The sequence below is a fragment of the Heteronotia binoei genome, chromosome 1, assembly GCF_032191835.1.
Source record: "Heteronotia binoei isolate CCM8104 ecotype False Entrance Well chromosome 1, APGP_CSIRO_Hbin_v1, whole genome shotgun sequence".
Classification (NCBI taxonomy): domain Eukaryota; kingdom Metazoa; phylum Chordata; class Lepidosauria; order Squamata; family Gekkonidae; genus Heteronotia; species Heteronotia binoei.
The window spans coordinates 277,939,032-277,955,524 of NC_083223.1; the positions used below are offsets into that span (position 1 = coordinate 277,939,032).

Below are 16,493 nucleotides of genomic sequence, written 5' to 3' on the forward strand. Positions count from 1 at the left end.
AAGGTGCCATTCTATCTTGATATTCAGGGCAGCTGATGATGTAACTAAAACAGTAATTTTGGGGGGAAACGCAATTTAAAATCTCAGGAATGTCAGTAAATAAAAACGAAATGAGTCAAACGCAGCCCCTAAAAGATGGAACAGTCTGTCTGGGGCAGTGATGCTCTGTATTCTTGGTGCTGGGGAGGGGCACTGTGGGGGGGCTTCTGGAGTTCTGGCCCTGCTGGTGGACCTCCTAAGAACATAAGAACATAAGAGAAGCCATGTTGGATCAGGCCAACGGCCCATCCAGTCCAATACTCTGTGTCACAAAGTGGCAAAAAACGGCACCTGATGGCACCTGGGTTTTCACCACTGCTTGACAACAGTTTTGGACTGGATGGGTCGTTGGCCTGATCCGACAAGGCTTCTCTCACATTCTTAAGAGCAGAGATCCATTAGTGGCTATTAACCACAAGGTACAGGTGGAACGCTTTCTCTGTGTTCTTGGTGCTTGGGGGGGGGGCAAGAATGGGAGGGCTTCTAGAGTTCTGGCCCCGCTGGTGGACCTCCTGATGGCCCCTGAGAATTGGCCACTGTGTGACGCAGAGTGTTGGACTGGATGGGCCATTGGCCTGATCCACCATGGCTTCTCTTTTGTTCTTAAATGGGACCCCCTTGTTGCTGCCTTTGGCTCATGCTGCAATTGAATCTGTCTGCTCCCCCTCAGCTGCGGAAGGAGACCCGTGCCCGCATCAACATCGACGTGGAGGAGTCCAACGAAGAGCAGATGATCCGGATCTGCGGCTCCCCCGTCCAGGTGTGCAAGGCCAAAGCCGCCATCCACCTGATCCTGGCAGAGAACTTGCAGGTGGAGGAAAAGATGTATGTTCCCCAGCAAGCTGTTGGGCGGATCATTGGTACTTGCCGTTTTGTTTCCCTTCTTACCTGGGCATCTGGGGGTGGTGTCTGGAAGGGTTGAGCGCTTGGTACCAAGTTTTTGTACTTCTTCACCTCGTGGGGTCAAGAGAGTGCGGGTAGAAAACTCTAGCCTCAGCTGCTTCTCCATTACACATACCGGACGGCCCTCAGGTTCCTTCCCCTAGTTTCCCTTCATGTGGATGCTGAGTCTCAGGCTCTTTTAGAACATGTGAGTGAACTTTGTGTTCTGCAGTCTTGAGAATAAAATGGTCTCTATCATAATGCCCCTGTATAAATCGATGGTGCGGTCTCATTTGGAGTACTGTGTGCAGTTCTGGTCACTGCACCTCAAAAAGGATATTATAGCACTGGAAAAAGTGCAGAAAAGGGCAACTAGAACGATTCAAAGTGTGGAACGCTTTCCCTATGAAGAAAGGTTAAAACGCTTGGGGCTCTTTAGCTTGGAGAAACGTCGACTGCGGGATGACATGAGAGAGCTTGACAAGATTCTGCATGGGGTGGAGAAAGCAGAGAAAGAAGTACTTTTCTCCCTTTCTCACAATACAAGAACTCGTGGGCATTCAATGAAATTGCTGAGCAGTCGGGTTAGAACGGATAAAAGGAAGTCCTTCTTCACCCAAAGGGGATTAACATGTGGAATTCACTGCCACAGGAGGTGGTGGCAGCTACAAGCATAGACAACTTCAAGAGGGGATTGGATAAGCATAGGGAGCAGAGGTCCATCAGTGGCTACTAGCCACAGCGTATTGCTGGAACTGTCTGGGGCAGTGATGATCTGTATTCTTGGTGCTTGTGGGGGGGGCAAAGTGGAAGGGCTTCTAGCCCCACTTGTGAACCTCCTGATGGCACTTGGTTGTTTGTTTGTTTGTTTCCCACTGTGTGACACAAGGGTGTTGGACTGGATGGGCCATTGGCCTGATCCAACATGGCTTCTCTTATGTTCTCATGTCTGGGGCAGTGATGCTCCGTATTCTTGGTGCTTAGGGGGGGGCACAGTGGGAAGGTTTCTAGTGTCCTCGCCCCACCGATGGACCTCCTGATGGCACCTGGGTTTTTTGGCCCCTTTGTGATACATAGTGTTGGACTGGATGGGCCACTGGCCTGATCCAACATGGCTTCTCTTATGTTCTTAAAAGGACATGGCAGAGCTGGGAAAAATGCAGAGGAGGGCAACCAAGATGATAAAGGGGGTTGGAGCACCTTCCCTAGGAGGAAAGGCTGGAGAGTCTGGGGTTTTTTCAGTTTAGAAAAGAGATGATTAAGGAGGGACATAAGAGAGGCTTATGAGAGCCAATTTGGTGTAGTAGTTTAGTGTGTGGACTCTTATCTGGGAGAACTGGGTTTGATTCCCCACTCCTCCGCTTTCAGCTGCCGGAGCGGCCTGGGGTCAGCCATAGCTCTGGCAGATGTTGTCCTTGAAAGAGCAGCTGCTGTGAGAGTCTTCTCAGCCCCACCCACCTCACAGGGTGTCTCTTGTGGGGGGAGAAGACATAGGAGGTTGTGAGCTGCTCTGAGTCTCTGATTCAGAGAGAAGGGCGGGGTATAAATCTGCAATTCTTCTTCTTATGCATGGGGTAGAAAAAAGTGGCTAAAGAGAACTTTTCTCCCTTTCCCAAACTGCTAGCACTCAAGGGCATCCAGTGAAGCTGATGGGCAGTAGGTTCAGGATAGACAAAAAAGGACTTGCTACTTTTCCATAGAGGATGTATAAAATGTGGGATTTGTTGCCAGAGGATGTAGTGATGGCCGCGGGGTTGATCCATAGAGCCACGGTGACTGAGGGGCAGGTCTGGTGTCACGACTCAGGGTTACCAATTGCTGCCACCACTCTGGGTTAAGGGCCTCCCTTGAGAAGGCCCAGAGTCCCCTCCCAAGCCTCCCTTAGCTTAGGCCAAATAATGGGCGTGAGGACCAGGCAGAGGGAACAACGGGGGGGGGGGGGAGGTTTATTTAGAAGGTCAGTGCAATATAACAAACAAGGTGCATAAAACAGTAAAAGGGGTGAAGGGGAAATAAACAAATGCCCTAACATATCTATCTATACAGTCCCTAACTAATAGCAACACTTACCCCCTTGGGTAAGGGAACTTTCCCCTGCTTCCAGCTCTCCAGTAGGCTGCCTGCCTCTAGCTCAGCCTTCCAGGGAAAGAACACTCCCTTCCTGGGCTTGGCCTTTATATTCTCTTCCCAGGCCCCACCCATCTCTGGGCCTGTTTCCCTCCAAACCCCTCGCTACCCAGTCAGACGGACAGAGGGGATCCTGGGAGATGTAGGCTTTTCCCAGTAACTCCTAAGCAGGCTTCCCTGAGGACTGCACGCCTCGCTAGGCCCAGGATCATGACAGCTGGATTAACAATTAGGCCAAGTAGGCACTGGCCTATGGACCCCCACGCCTTTAGGGGCCCCAGGCCAGCTCCCTCCACCCCCCCCTTCGGTTTTCCCCTTGCTTGCAGCCCTCCCAACCTGCACGCACAGCCAGCAACTGAGCTGTTCTTTGCCCAAATCGCCTGGTGCGGCTGCTGCTGGCGGCGTCGCCAAGTTTGCCTCTCTCCCACGGCTTTGTCTAGGGGGCTTTCGAGAAGGTGCCTGCAGCAGGGGCCATGGGCGGTGGGGCAGGCACTCACTGTGAGACGATTTGGTACGGGCCTCCCAAGATTTCGACTGCCGAGGGGCCTCCTCTGGCACTGCTGGGGGGAACCTCCGCATTCAAAGGCACTAATCCTCTGAATCCCAGGAGAACCTCAGCAGAAGTTCTCAGTCTCTCTACCCTGTCGTTGGCCATCCAGAACGCTCGCGAGAGGGGATGCTGGGCTACGTGGGGGTCACTGGCTTGATCCAGAAGGGCTCTCCTCACGTTCCTGTTCTGGTTTCCTCTTCTGCTTCCACTGCTGTGGCGTCACCTTTTTGCCTTTTCCCCATCTGTTTTGCACCTCCTCCTTTACCTGCCCCACTTCCTCTTGGGAGGAAGCGTCGCAGGCATCCGCTCTTCAGTCCCAAACCCTATCCTCTGCGCCCCTTATGGCCTGCAAGCTGGTAAGTCCCCATCTCTTTGTTTGCGTCTCCCAGGCCGAGGTGGAGAGACGGTGCGCTCCATCTGCCGTACCACCGGGGCCAAGGTGAACTGCGACCGGAAAGGGGACGGAGGCTTCTCACTCAACCAGCTCATCACGCTCTCCGGGACCCGCAAAGAGGTGAAAGCTGCTAAGGTGAGGCTCTGTTTGGGGGGGCCAGCGGTTAGAAGCCCCATTTCCAGTCTTAGCTTGCTTAGTGAGCCGAAGCAAGGGGCGGGGGGGGGGAGTCAAAAACTACGCACCTGCAAGGAATTTCGGGGGGGCGGTGTTGGGAAATTCCCCCCATCCAGCTGTTTCTTTCCTGGAAGCTCCGTCCAGTTTTTCTTCTTGTTTTTTCCTATTTTAATTTGCACAGATGTTGTGCATATTAAGAAACCTTGGGCCCTGGCCTGGATAGCTGTAAGGTTTTGCTCAGGTATCTCTCAGATAGACTTCTCATGTAGAGCAGAACAAGTTTTATTGAAGTGAATCAGCAAGGCAAACACTTGTAGCATGATGTTACCAAGATTATTGTCTTGCCAGACTGAAGTGTGTGTGTGTATACACACACACACACACGAAACCTGTCATTTATATATAGTGAACAAAATATCTGACAAATATATATATAAATGATAGGTTTGGTGTATACATATACAGGGGTGGAATTCCAGCAGGAGCTGCTTTGCATATTAGGCCACACACCCCAATGTAGCCAAGAGCTTACAAAAAAGAGCCTTGTAAGCTCTTGGAGAATTGGCTACATCAGCAGGGTGTGGCCTAATATGCAAAGGAGTTCCTGCTGGAATTCCATTCCTCTGTGTGTGTGTGTGTGTGTGTATACATACATACATACATATATATATATACACATGAAACCTATCATTATATATAGTTAACAAAATAACTGATATATATATTTATTTATTTAACTTATATCCTGCCCTCCCCGCTGAAGGCAGGCTCACAGATTAAAGGTATATGATAGGTTGTGTGTGTATCATTTACATATCGTTAACGAAATCACTCCACATAGAATCATAGAGTTGAATGGGACCTCCAGGGTCATAGAATAATAGTTGGATGGGACCTCCAGGGTCATAGAATCATAGAGGTGGAAGAGTTGCCCAGATCTCCCACCAAAAGACATTCAAATTACTTTCTCAGACCTCTGAGGTTGCTTTTAGTCGAAGTCACATTCCACTTACGAAGCTGTCTTATACTGAATCAGACCCTTGGTCCATCAAAGTCAGTATTGTCTTCTCAGACTGGCAGCGGCTCTCCAGAGTCTCAAGCTGAGGTTTTTCACACCTATTTGCCTGGACCCTTTTTAGTTGGAGATGCCAGGGATTGAACCTGGGACCTTCTGCTTCCCAAGCAGATGCTCTACCACTGAGCCACCGTCCCTCCCCCACTTTGTACATGTCTCCAGTTACTACCAGGACGAGATAAGTGGCCACTGTTCTCATAGCAGCTCTTTTCCCTCTTTCCTTACATACAAACTCTGTCCAGGTTGGATTGGTTGATTCATATAATATAAAACAGTAGCTGTACAATTGAATTGAATTGAATTGAATTTTATTCTTATATCCCGCCCTCCCCCACCAAAAGGCGGGCTCAGGGCGGCTCACAGGCATGGCAAGCCATGATTTGGTTAAAACAGATAACAATAGTTTAAAATGGTTCAATTACATAAATTAGTTAAGTTTAAAAATAAAAGTATAAACATATAAAAATATAAAAATAAAAAATAGATAGAAATAGGTGCTATACCTCTATCAGTCATAAACATACGGGTTAACTAAGATTAGTATTGTGTGTGGGGGGGGGGGCTATCTGGGAATACTGAGGACATAATTAGTCCTCAATAAGCAACAATAATCAGAGAGCCAGGTTGGTGTAGTGGTGAAGTGCACGGATTCTTATCTGGGAGAACCGGGTTTGATTCCCCACTCCTCCACTTGCAGCTGCTGGAATGGCCTTGGGTTAGCCATGGCTCTCGTAGGAGTTGTCCTTGAAAGGGCAGCTTCTGGAAGAGTCCTTTCAGCCCCACCCACCTCACAGGGTATGGGGGGAGAAGATATAGGAGATTGTAAGCCACTTTGAGTCTCTGATTCAGAGAGAAGGGCGGGGTATAAATCTGCAGTCGTCATCGTCGTCTTGTTCCGGCAGGAACTGATCATGCAGAAGCTTTCGGAAGTCGACGCGTTCCACAAGAAGCTGGCCCAGTCGGCCTTGTGCCGGCCTCTGCGCAAGCAGCCCCTCGGCATAAAGAAGGAAGTCGGGGCCGGGGACCCTCCTTCCACTGGAGAAGACCCCTCTCAGCCCCCTTACCTCTCCCCGAAGGAGCAGGATGCTGAGCAGAGCCAGGTGGAGTGTCCCCTGGATGAGCCGCGGGAGCTGAGGAGCGAAGACAGTTCGCCCGAGGAGTCATTGTCAGGGGCGTCTTGGCCAAGCTCCACATTTGAAGGTGGGTTTGGTGGAATCATAGAGCTGGAAGGGACCTCCAGGGTCATAGAATCATAGAGTTGGATGGGACCTCCGGGGTCATAGAATAATAGAGCTGGATGGGACCTCCAGGGTCATGGAATCATAGAGGTGGATGGGACCTCCGGGGTCATGGAATCATAGAGGTGGATGGGACCTCCGGGGTCATGGAATCATAGAGCTGGATGGGACCTCCGGGGTCATGGAATCATAGAGGTAGATGGGACCTCCGGGGTCATGGAATTATAGAGCTGGATGGGACCTCCGGGGTCATAGAATTATAGAGCTGGATGAGACCTCTGGGGTCATGGAATCATAGAGCTGGATGGGACCTCCGGGGTCATAGAATCATAGAGGTGGATGGGACCTCCGGGGTCATGGAATTATAGAGCTGGATGGGACCTCCAGGGTCATAGAATCATAGAGGTGGATGGGACCTTCAGGGTCATAGAATCATAGTTGGAAGGGATCTCCAGGGTCATAGAATCATAGAGTTGGAAGGGACTTCCAGGGTCATCTAGTCCAAACCCCTGCATGATGCAGGTACTTTACACATACCTCCCCCCCCACACACAAATACATCCCCCATTACCCCTGCTGCGTGCCCAGAAGATGGTAGAAGCCTCCAGGACCTGTGGCCAAACTGGCCTGGAGAAAAATTGCTGACTGACCCCCAAGTGGCAACCCGCATTTCCCTGGGCATGTAAGAAGGGGCCACAAGAAGTAACCACTGGTGCAACCCTTCGTGCTCTCCGTATGATCTGCCTAATTCACAAAATCAGCATTGTTGTCAGATGTCCATGTAGCCTCTGCTGAAAAACCTCCAGGGAAGGAGAGCCCACCACCTCCCGAGGAAGCCTGCTCCACTGAGGAACTGCTCTGTCAGGAAGTTCCTCCTAATGTTTAGCCAAAAGCGCTCTTCTGATTTTAATTTCAACCTGTTGGTTCTGGTCCGACTTTCTGTGCTGCCTTTCCACCCAATTCAGGATATCTGGTCCAAGAACCAGTGTGGTGAAGTGTGCGGACTCTTATCTGGGAGAAACAGGTTCGATTCCCCACTCCTCTGCTTGCAGCTGCGGGAACGGCCTTGGGTTAGCCGTAGCTCTCATAGGAGTTGTCCTTGAAAGGGCAGCTGCTGTGAGAGCCCTCTCAGTCCCACCCACCTCACAGAGCGTCTGTTGTGGGGGGAGAAGACATAGGAGATTGTAAGCCGCTCTGAGTCGGTGATTCAGAGGGAAGGACGGCATATAAATCTGCTCTCGTCTTCTTTCTGTGCTGCCTTTCCACTCAGTTCAGGGTACCTACGGTGGCAAAGATCAAGACTTGTAGTATTAAGAAGCATTTAAAGTGCAGAGAGAGAGAGAGAGAGCTTTTTCTTGGCAGTCACGAGCGCAGCTCTTGAAGCCCTTTGGAAGGCTGGGAGTGGGGAGTCTTGCCACTTGTGGAGGTCGGGCCAGAAATCTGGGCTCTAGAGGGGGGAGGCCTGGTCATTCCCCGGGTCACCCAGCTTCCTGCATCTTCAGTCCCCAGCCCGGACTTCAGCTTCCACGCCAACGAGCACCTGGAGGTTTACATCTCGGCCTCCGAGAACCCGAACCACTTCTGGGTCCAGATCATCGGCTCCCGCACCTTCCAGCTCGACAAGCTCCTCTTGGAGATGACGCAGTACTATGAGAGCAGCGGCTGCGGGGTGAGTAGGCTGCGGACTCGGGGCCCTGGGTCTTGTTTGCACTGAAATTCCTCCACCAGTTTGGGGTAGCGGTTAAAGTGCGCGGACCCTTATCTGGGAGAACCGGGTTTGATTTCCCCCCTCCTCTCCTTGCACCTGCTGGAATGGCCTTGGGTCTGCCATAGCTCTTGCAGAGTTGTCCTTGAAAGGGCAGCTTCTGGGAGAGCTCTCTCAGCCCCACCTACCTCACAGGGTGTCTGTTGCGGGGGGGGGGCGGGTGGAAGTAAAGGAGATTGTGACTGCTCTGAGATTCTCACCAGTTTCGCACTAGACCTTTAATCCTGGTTTATCCCTGTTCCCAAACTGACATTCTACACTAGAATAAGAGAGTAAAAGAAACCAACTTGGGGACAGGGCTAAACCAGGGTTAAAGGCCTAGTGCGAAATTGGTGTCTGAGATTCAGAGCATAGGGTGGGATATACATCCAATATCATCATCTTCTTCGCTCCCCCGAATTCTCATTTCTTGTGTTATATACCCAAATATATAGAGAGCCAGTTTGGTATAGTGGTTTAGTGCACAGACTCTTGATCTGGGAGAACTGGGTTTGATTCCCCATTCCTCCACTTGCACCTGCTGGAATGCCCTTGAGTCAGCCAGAGCTCTCGCAGGAGTTGTCCTTGAAAGGGCAGCTGCTGGGAGAGCCCTCTCAGCCTCACCCACCTCACAGGGTGTCTGTTGTGGGGGAGGAAGATAAAGGCCCACACAGTCCAACACTGTCACACAGTGGCCAAAAAAACCAAGTGCCATTAAGAGGTCCACCAGTGGGGCCAGGACATAAGAACATAAGAGAAGCCATGTTGGATCAGGCTAATGGCCCATCCAGTCTAACACTCTGTGTCACACAGTAGCCAATGTATGTGTGTGTGTATACACACACATATATACTGTGGCTAATAGCCACTGATGGACCTCTGTTCCATATTTTTATCCAATCCCCTCTTAAAGCTGGCTATGCTTGTGGCCGCCGCCACCTCCTGTGGCAGTGAATTTGACATGTTAATCACCATTTGGGTGAAGAAGTACTTCCTTTTATCCGTTTTAACCTGACTGCTCAGCAATTTCATGGAGTGCCCACGAGTTCTTGTATTGTGAGAAAGGGAGAAAAGTACTTCTTTCTCCATCCCATGCATCATCTTGTAAACCTCTCTCATGTTACCCCGCAGTCGACGTTTCTCCAAGCTAAAGAGCCCCAAGCGTTTTAACCTTTTTAGACACTAGAAGCCCTGCCACTGTGCCCCCCCCCCAAGCACCAAGAATACAGAGCATCACTGCCCCAGACAGAGAGTTCCAACAATACCCTGTGGCTAAGAGCCACTGATGGACCTCTGCTCCATATGCTGATCCAACCCCCTCTTGAAGCTGGCTATGCTTGTAGCCGCCGCCACCTCCTGTGGCAGTGAATTGGTCATGAGACCAATTGTCAGGGACTTGTTCTGACACAGAAGAAGAAGATGATATTGGATTTATATCCTGCCCTCCACTCCGAAGAGTTTCAGAGCAGCCCACAATCTCCTTTCCCTTCCTCCCCCACAACAGACACCCTGTGAGGTAGATGAAGATACTGGATTTATATCCCGCCCTCCACTCCGAAGAGTCTCAGAGCGGCTCACAATCTCCTTTCCCTTCCTCCCCCACAACAGACACCCTGTGAGGTAGATGAAGATATTGGATTTATATCCCGCCCTCCACTCCGAAGAGTCTCAGAGCAGCTCACGATCTCCTTTCCCTTCCTCCCCCACAACAGACACCCTGTGAGGTAGATGAAGATATTGGATTTATATCCCGCCCTCCACTCCGAAGAGTCTCAGAGCGGCTCACAATCTCCTTTCCCTTCCTCCCCCACAACAGACACCCTGTGAGGTGGGTGGGGCTGGAGAGGACTCTCACAGCAGCTGCCCTTTCAAGGACAACCTCTGTCAGAGCTATGGCCGACCCAAGGCCATTCCAGCAGGTGCAAGTGGAGGAGTGGGGAATCGAACCCGGTTCTCCCACATAAGAGTCCGCACACTTCACCACCACACCAAACTGGCTCTTCCCTGCAATATACAGAGGGGAGTCTAGGGGTTTAGAGTGGAACCGGAGGGGTCTTGATGATGTGTCGTTTCTGCCTCTCTCCCGCCCCCAGTCTGAACTTCAAACCGTGCGTCCAGAGGACATCGTGGCTGCCCCCTACCGGGACGACAACGCCTGGTACAGGGCTCGAGTCCTCGGCACTTTGGAGAACGGGAACCTGGATCTCTATTACGTGGATTTCGGAGACAACGGGGAGGCTCCGCTGGAGAGGCTGCGGGCATTGCGGTGAGTCATGCGCCAGAGAGGGATTGGGTGCTCGGACCCTGGCCTGCACAGCCAGAGGGCCACCCAGCCTAGAAGAAGAAGAATTGCAGATTTCTACCCCGCCCTTCTCTCCGAATCAGAGACTCAGAGCAGCTTACAATCGCCCATGTCAGGGGTGGCCAACAGTAGCTCTCCAGATGTTTTTTTTGCCTACAACTCCCATCAGCCCCACCCAGCATGGGCAATGGCTGGGGCTGCTGGGAATTGTAGGCAAAAAACATCTGGAGAGCTATCGTTGGCCACCGCTGCCCTATATCTTCTCCCCCCACAACAGACACCCTGTGAGGTGGGTGGGGCTGAGAGCTCTCACAGCAGCTGCCCTTTCAAGGAGAGAGTCTCAGAGCAGCCTACAGTCTGCTTTCCCTTCCTCCCCCACAACAGATGCCCTGTGAGGTAGATGAAGATACTGGATTTATATCCCGCCCTCCACTCTGAAGAGTCTCCGAGCAGCTCACAATCTCCTTTCCCTTCCTCCCCCACAACAGACACCCTGTGAGGTGGGTGGGGCTGGAGAGGGCTCTCACAGCAGCTGCCCTTTCAAGGACAACTCCTGCCAGAGCTATGGCTGACCCAAGGCCATTCCAGCAGGTGCAAGTGGAGGAGTGGGGAATCAAACCCGGCTCTCCCAGATAAGAGTCCGCACACTTAACCACTACACCAAACTGGCTCTCAGAATTGACTCTGGTTGTAGCAAAGGGCTGCGTTTCTCCCCCTGTGGGCTGGGACCTGCAGGCTTCCTAATGGCTGTGCCTGCCCTTTGCATTGCTCTGCTTTGTGTTTTGGAGACCAAGATCTGGCCCTGGGAACAGCCTCTTCCACATCAGGCATCAGGCGAGTTGTCTTTCTTCCCTGCAATATACCGGTTGATCAAGTAAAATGCATTCCGCTGGTTACTAGAGCGACTTTTTTAGAAATGGGGAAGGAGGAAAGGTCCCCTGTGCAAGCACCAGTCGTTTCCGACTCTGGGGTGACGTTGCTTTCACATTTTCACGGCCGACTTTTTACAAGGGGTTTTGCCATTGCCTTCCCCAGTCATCTACGCTTTCCCCCCAGCAAGCTGGGTACTCATTTGACCCACCTCAGAAGGATGGAAGGCTGAGTCAACCTGGAGCCAGATACCTGAAAACCCAGTTTCCGCCAGGGATCGAACTCAGGTCGTGAGCAGAGCTTAGGACTGCAGCACTGCAACTTTAACACTCTGCGCCACGGGGAGAAGGAGGGGGATGGTCAAAAGCTGGAATGTAATCTCCGGTAAAATGAGTAAGAACATAAGAGAAGCCATGTTGGATCAGGCCAGTGGCCCATCGAGTCCCAAACCCAAGTGCCATCAAGAGGTCCACCAGTGGGGCTAAAAGCCCATACATAGTGCCACCCCACAAGCACCAGAATACAGAGCGTCACTGCCCCAGAGAGTTCCAACGATAAGCTGTGGCTAAGAGCCACTGATGGGCCTCTGCTCCATATGCTTATCTATTCCCGTCATGAAGCTGTCTATGCATGTAATCACCACCACCTCCTGTGGCAGTGAGTACCCAGCTTGCTGGGGGGGAAGTGTAGAGGACTGGGGAAGAAGATGATCCGGGCTAACCCTGTCCTAGGGAGCCCCGTGGCACAGCTGCAGTACTGCGTTTGAAGCCCTCTGCTCATGAAAGCAACGTCAGCCCAGAGTTGGAAACAACTGGTGCCTGCGCAGGGGGCTACCTTTGTCTTGTTAACCTTCGCATGCAAAGACTGTATATGTCAAAATGCCATTTGCTTGGAGTTCATGGTTGTGGGCAGCAGTGTCCTTTGTGTGATATTCATTGAACACAAGAGAAGCCATGTTGGATCAGGCCCATGGCCCATCCAGTCCAACACTCTGTGTCACATAAGAACAGAAGAGAAGCCATGTTGGATCAGGCCCATGGCCCATCCAGTCCAACACTCTGTGTCTCATAAGAATATAAGAGAAGCCCTGTTGGATCAGGCCAGTGGCCCATCCAGTCCAACACTCCGTGTCACATAAGAACAGAAGAGAAGCCCTGTTGGATCAGGCCAATGGCCCATCCAGTCCAACACTCTGTGTCACATAAGAAAAGCCATGTTGGATCAGGCCAATGGCCCATCCAGTCCAATACTCTGTGTCACTTAAGAACAGAAGAGAAGCCCTGTTGGATCAGGCCCATGGCCCATCCAGTCCAACACTCTGTGTCTCATAAGAATATAAGAGAAGCCCTGTTGGATCAGGCCAGTGGCCCATCCAGTCCAACACTCCGTGTCACATAAGAACAGAAGAGAAGCCATGTTGGGTCAGGCCAATAGCCCATCCAGTCCAACACTCTGCGTCACATAAGAACATAAGAGAAGCCATGTTGGATCAGGCCAATAGCCCATCCAGTCCAACACTCTGTGTCACATAAGAGAAGCCATGTTGGGTCAGGCCAATAGCCCATCCAGTCCAACACTCTGTGTCACATAAGAACATAAGAGAAGCCATGTTGGATCAGGCCAGTGCCCCATCCAGTCGAACACTCTGTGTCACATAAGAACATGAGAAGCCATGTTGGATCAGGCCAATGGCCCATCCAGTCCAACACTCTGTGTCACACAGTGGCCAAAAAACCCAAGTGCCATCAAGAGGTCCACCAGTGGGGCTAGAAGCCCTTCCACTGCGCCCCCCCCCCAAAGCACAAGAATACAGAGCATCACTGCCCCAGACAGAGAGTTCCAACGCTGTGGCTAATAGCCACTGATGGACCTCTGCTCCATATTTTTATCCAATCCCCTCTCTCTTGAAGCTGTCTATGCTTGTAGCCGCCACCATCTCCTGTGGCAGTGAATGCCATGTGTTAATCACCCTTTGGGTGAAGAAGGACTTCCTTTTATCCGTTCTGACACGACCGCTCAGCAATTTCATTGAATGCCCACGAGTTCTTGTATTGTGAGAAAAGGAGAAAAGTACTTATTTCTCTACTTTCTCCATCCCATGCAGAATCTTGTAAATCTCTATCATGTCACCCCTCAGTTGACCTTTCTCCAAGCTGAAGAGCCCCAAGCATTTTAACCTTTTTTCATAGGGAAAGTGTTCCAAACTTTTAATCATTCTAGTTGCCCTTCTCTGGACTTTTTCCAGTGCTATAGTATCCTTTTTGAGGTACGGTGACCAGAATTGCACACAGTACTCCAAATGAGACCCCACCATCGATTTATACAGGGGCATTATGATACTGGCTGATTTGTTTTCAATTCCCTTCCTAATAATTCCCAGCATGGCGTTGGCCTTTTTTATTGCAATCGCACACCGTCTTGACTTTTTCAGTGAGCTATCTACCACGACCCCAAGATCTCTCTCTTGGTCAGTCTCTGCTAGTTCACACCCCATCAACTTGTATTTGTAGCTGGGATTCTTGGCCCCAATGTGCATTACTTTGCACTTGGCCACATTGAACCTCATCTGCTACGTTGGCGCCCACTCACCCAGCCTCGACAGATCCCTTTGGAGTTCCTCACAATCCTCTCTGGTTCTCACCACCCTGAACAATTTAGTGTCACCTGCAAACTTGGCCACTTCACTGCTTACTCCCAACTCCAGATCATTAATGAACAAGTTAAAGAGCATGGGACCCAGTACTGAGCCCTGCGGCACCCCACTGCTTACCGTCCTCCACTGCGAAGACTGCCCATTTCTACTCACTCTCTGCTTCCTATTAATTAGCCAGTTTTTGATCCACAAGAGGACCTGTCCTTTTACTCCATGACTCTCGAGCTTTCTAAGGAGCCTTTGATGAGGAACTTTATCAAAAACTTTCTGGAAGTCAAGGTAAACAACATCTATCGTGTCTCCTTTGCCCACATGTTTGTTCACCCCCTCAAAGAAATGTAACAGGTTAGTGAGGCAAGATCTTCCCTTACAGAACCCATGCTGAGTCTTCCTCAGTAACTTGTGTTCATCAATGTGCCTACGTATTCAGTTGTTCTTTTCATGTCACTTAAAAACAATTGTAAAAATACATTAGAAACTATGTCGATTAGACAGGAAAAGCTCAGCTCAGGGAAACAGAGAAGAGAATCACAGATAGTATCATAATGCCCCCTTATAAATCAATGGTGCGGTCTCATTTGGAGTACTGTGTACAATTCTGGGCACCGCACCTCGAAAAAGATAGGGAAAAGTGTAAAAAAAAGAGCAACTAGAACGATTAAAGTTTTGGAACACTTTCCCTATGGAGAAAAGTTAAAACGCTTGGGGCTCTTTAGCTTGGAGAAACGTCGACTGCGGGGTGACATGAGAGAGGTTTACCAGATTATGCCTGGGATGGAGAAAGGAGAGAAAGAAGGATTTTTCTCCCTTTCTCACAATACAAGAACTTTTTGATCCACAAGAGAATCTGTCCTTTTACTCCATGACTCTCGAGTTATCTCCCACAACCCCAAGATCTCTTTCCTGGAAGGGGTGAGTATGTTTGTGGAGAGCTTTGAATATTGGGAGGGAAGCAAGGCCAGCCGCCTGCTGACGCCTGAAGGCAGGCAGCCCCCTAACGCCTGGCTTTCTCTTCCAGGAGTGACTTCCTGAGCCTGCCCTTCCAAGCCACGGAGTGCAGCCTTGCTGGCATCGCTTCAGCCGGTAAGTCGGAGGGGAGGTCTGTGAACCAGGGGGAGGAGGAGCCTGCCCCATTGAATTCCATTTGGGAGGCAGCATGCTGTGGGCCCCGGGCTGCTCTTGGAGCGAGGGGCAGAAAGGGGGCTTGGGGCAATGTGGCCAGTGGCTGCTATAGAACTCCCTGGAGATACACAATGTCAAGACAGTGTGCGTTTGCAATAAAAAAGGCCAACGCCATGCTGGGAATTATTAGGAAGGGAATTGAAAACAAATCAGCCAGTATCATAATGCCCCTGTATAAATTGATGGTGCGGTCTCATTTGGAGTACTGTGTGCAATTCTGGTCACCGCACCTCAAAAAGGATATTATAGCATTGGAAAAAGTGCAGAAAAGGGCAACTAGAAGGATTCAAGGGTTGGAACACTTTCCCTATGAAGAAAGGTTGAAACGCTTGGGGCTCTTTAGCTTGGAGAAACGTCGACTGAGGGGTGACATGATGGAGGTTTACAAGATTATGCATAGGATGGAGAAAGTAGAGAAAGAAGTACTTTTCTTCCTTTCTCACAATACAAGAACTCGTGGACATTCAATGAAATTGCTGAGCAATCGGGTTAAGAACAGATAAAAGGAGGTACTTCTTCACCCAAAGGGTGATTAACATGTGGAATTCACTGCCACAGGAGGTGTTGGCGGCTACAAGCGTAAACAGCTTCAGGAGGGGGTTATATAAAAATATGGAGCAGAGGTCCGTCAGTGGCTATTAGCCACAGTGTGTGTGTGTATATATATATATAAATTTTTTGGCCACTGTGTGACACAGAGTGTTGGACTGGATGGGCCGTTGGCCTGATCCAACATGGCTTCTCTTATGTTCTTATATCTCGAAATTCACAGAGAAACGGTTTCCTTTTATTGAGTTCATTACAGCAAAGGATACTCAAGCCACACAAACCAGAATATGTTGTTCTTCTCTACTTATAAGTTTTTAATATTTTTCTTTCTTTGTTTTTTGTTTCTTTTCCTTTTACTAGTGCTTTTTTATTTCTCTTTTTCTACCTTCCTTTTCTTTTACTGTGTTAGTCGTGGATCACACCTGATAGTAATTACTCGATAGTAATTTTTGGAGTAATCTGTAATAGTTTGCATAAAAATCATTTAGGCAGTTAAGAATTCTTAGCAATGTGTTCTGCTTGGAGACAACGAAAAATTAATTTCCAAATTATCTCTCTCGGCTTGGCTTCGCGAACGAAGATTTAAGAAGGGTGTAATAGTCCACGTTTGCTGCAGGCTCGCTGGTGGCTGACAAGACCAATGTGGGACAGGCAGGTCCGGCCACAGCGGCTGCAGGGAAAAGTCTGATTTAGGGTTGGTCCTGTAGCAGTGCG

At 50.2% G+C, this 16,493-nt stretch overlaps 1 protein-coding gene across 1 annotated transcript in view; it reads left to right on the forward strand.

The window, feature by feature from the left end:
• The window catches only part of TDRKH (tudor and KH domain containing), an 89,223-nt gene that overhangs the window by 12,890 nt on the left and 59,840 nt on the right, over positions 1 to 16,493 (forward strand). Inside the window, exons 3-8 of the mRNA XM_060257745.1 lie at positions 710 to 899; positions 3,988 to 4,127; positions 6,144 to 6,441; positions 7,982 to 8,148; positions 10,317 to 10,489; positions 15,067 to 15,131. Of these exons, the coding sequence (XP_060113728.1) occupies positions 710 to 899; positions 3,988 to 4,127; positions 6,144 to 6,441; positions 7,982 to 8,148; positions 10,317 to 10,489; positions 15,067 to 15,131 (1,033 nt within the window). The remainder of the gene's footprint in view (positions 1 to 709; positions 900 to 3,987; positions 4,128 to 6,143; positions 6,442 to 7,981; positions 8,149 to 10,316; positions 10,490 to 15,066; positions 15,132 to 16,493) is intronic.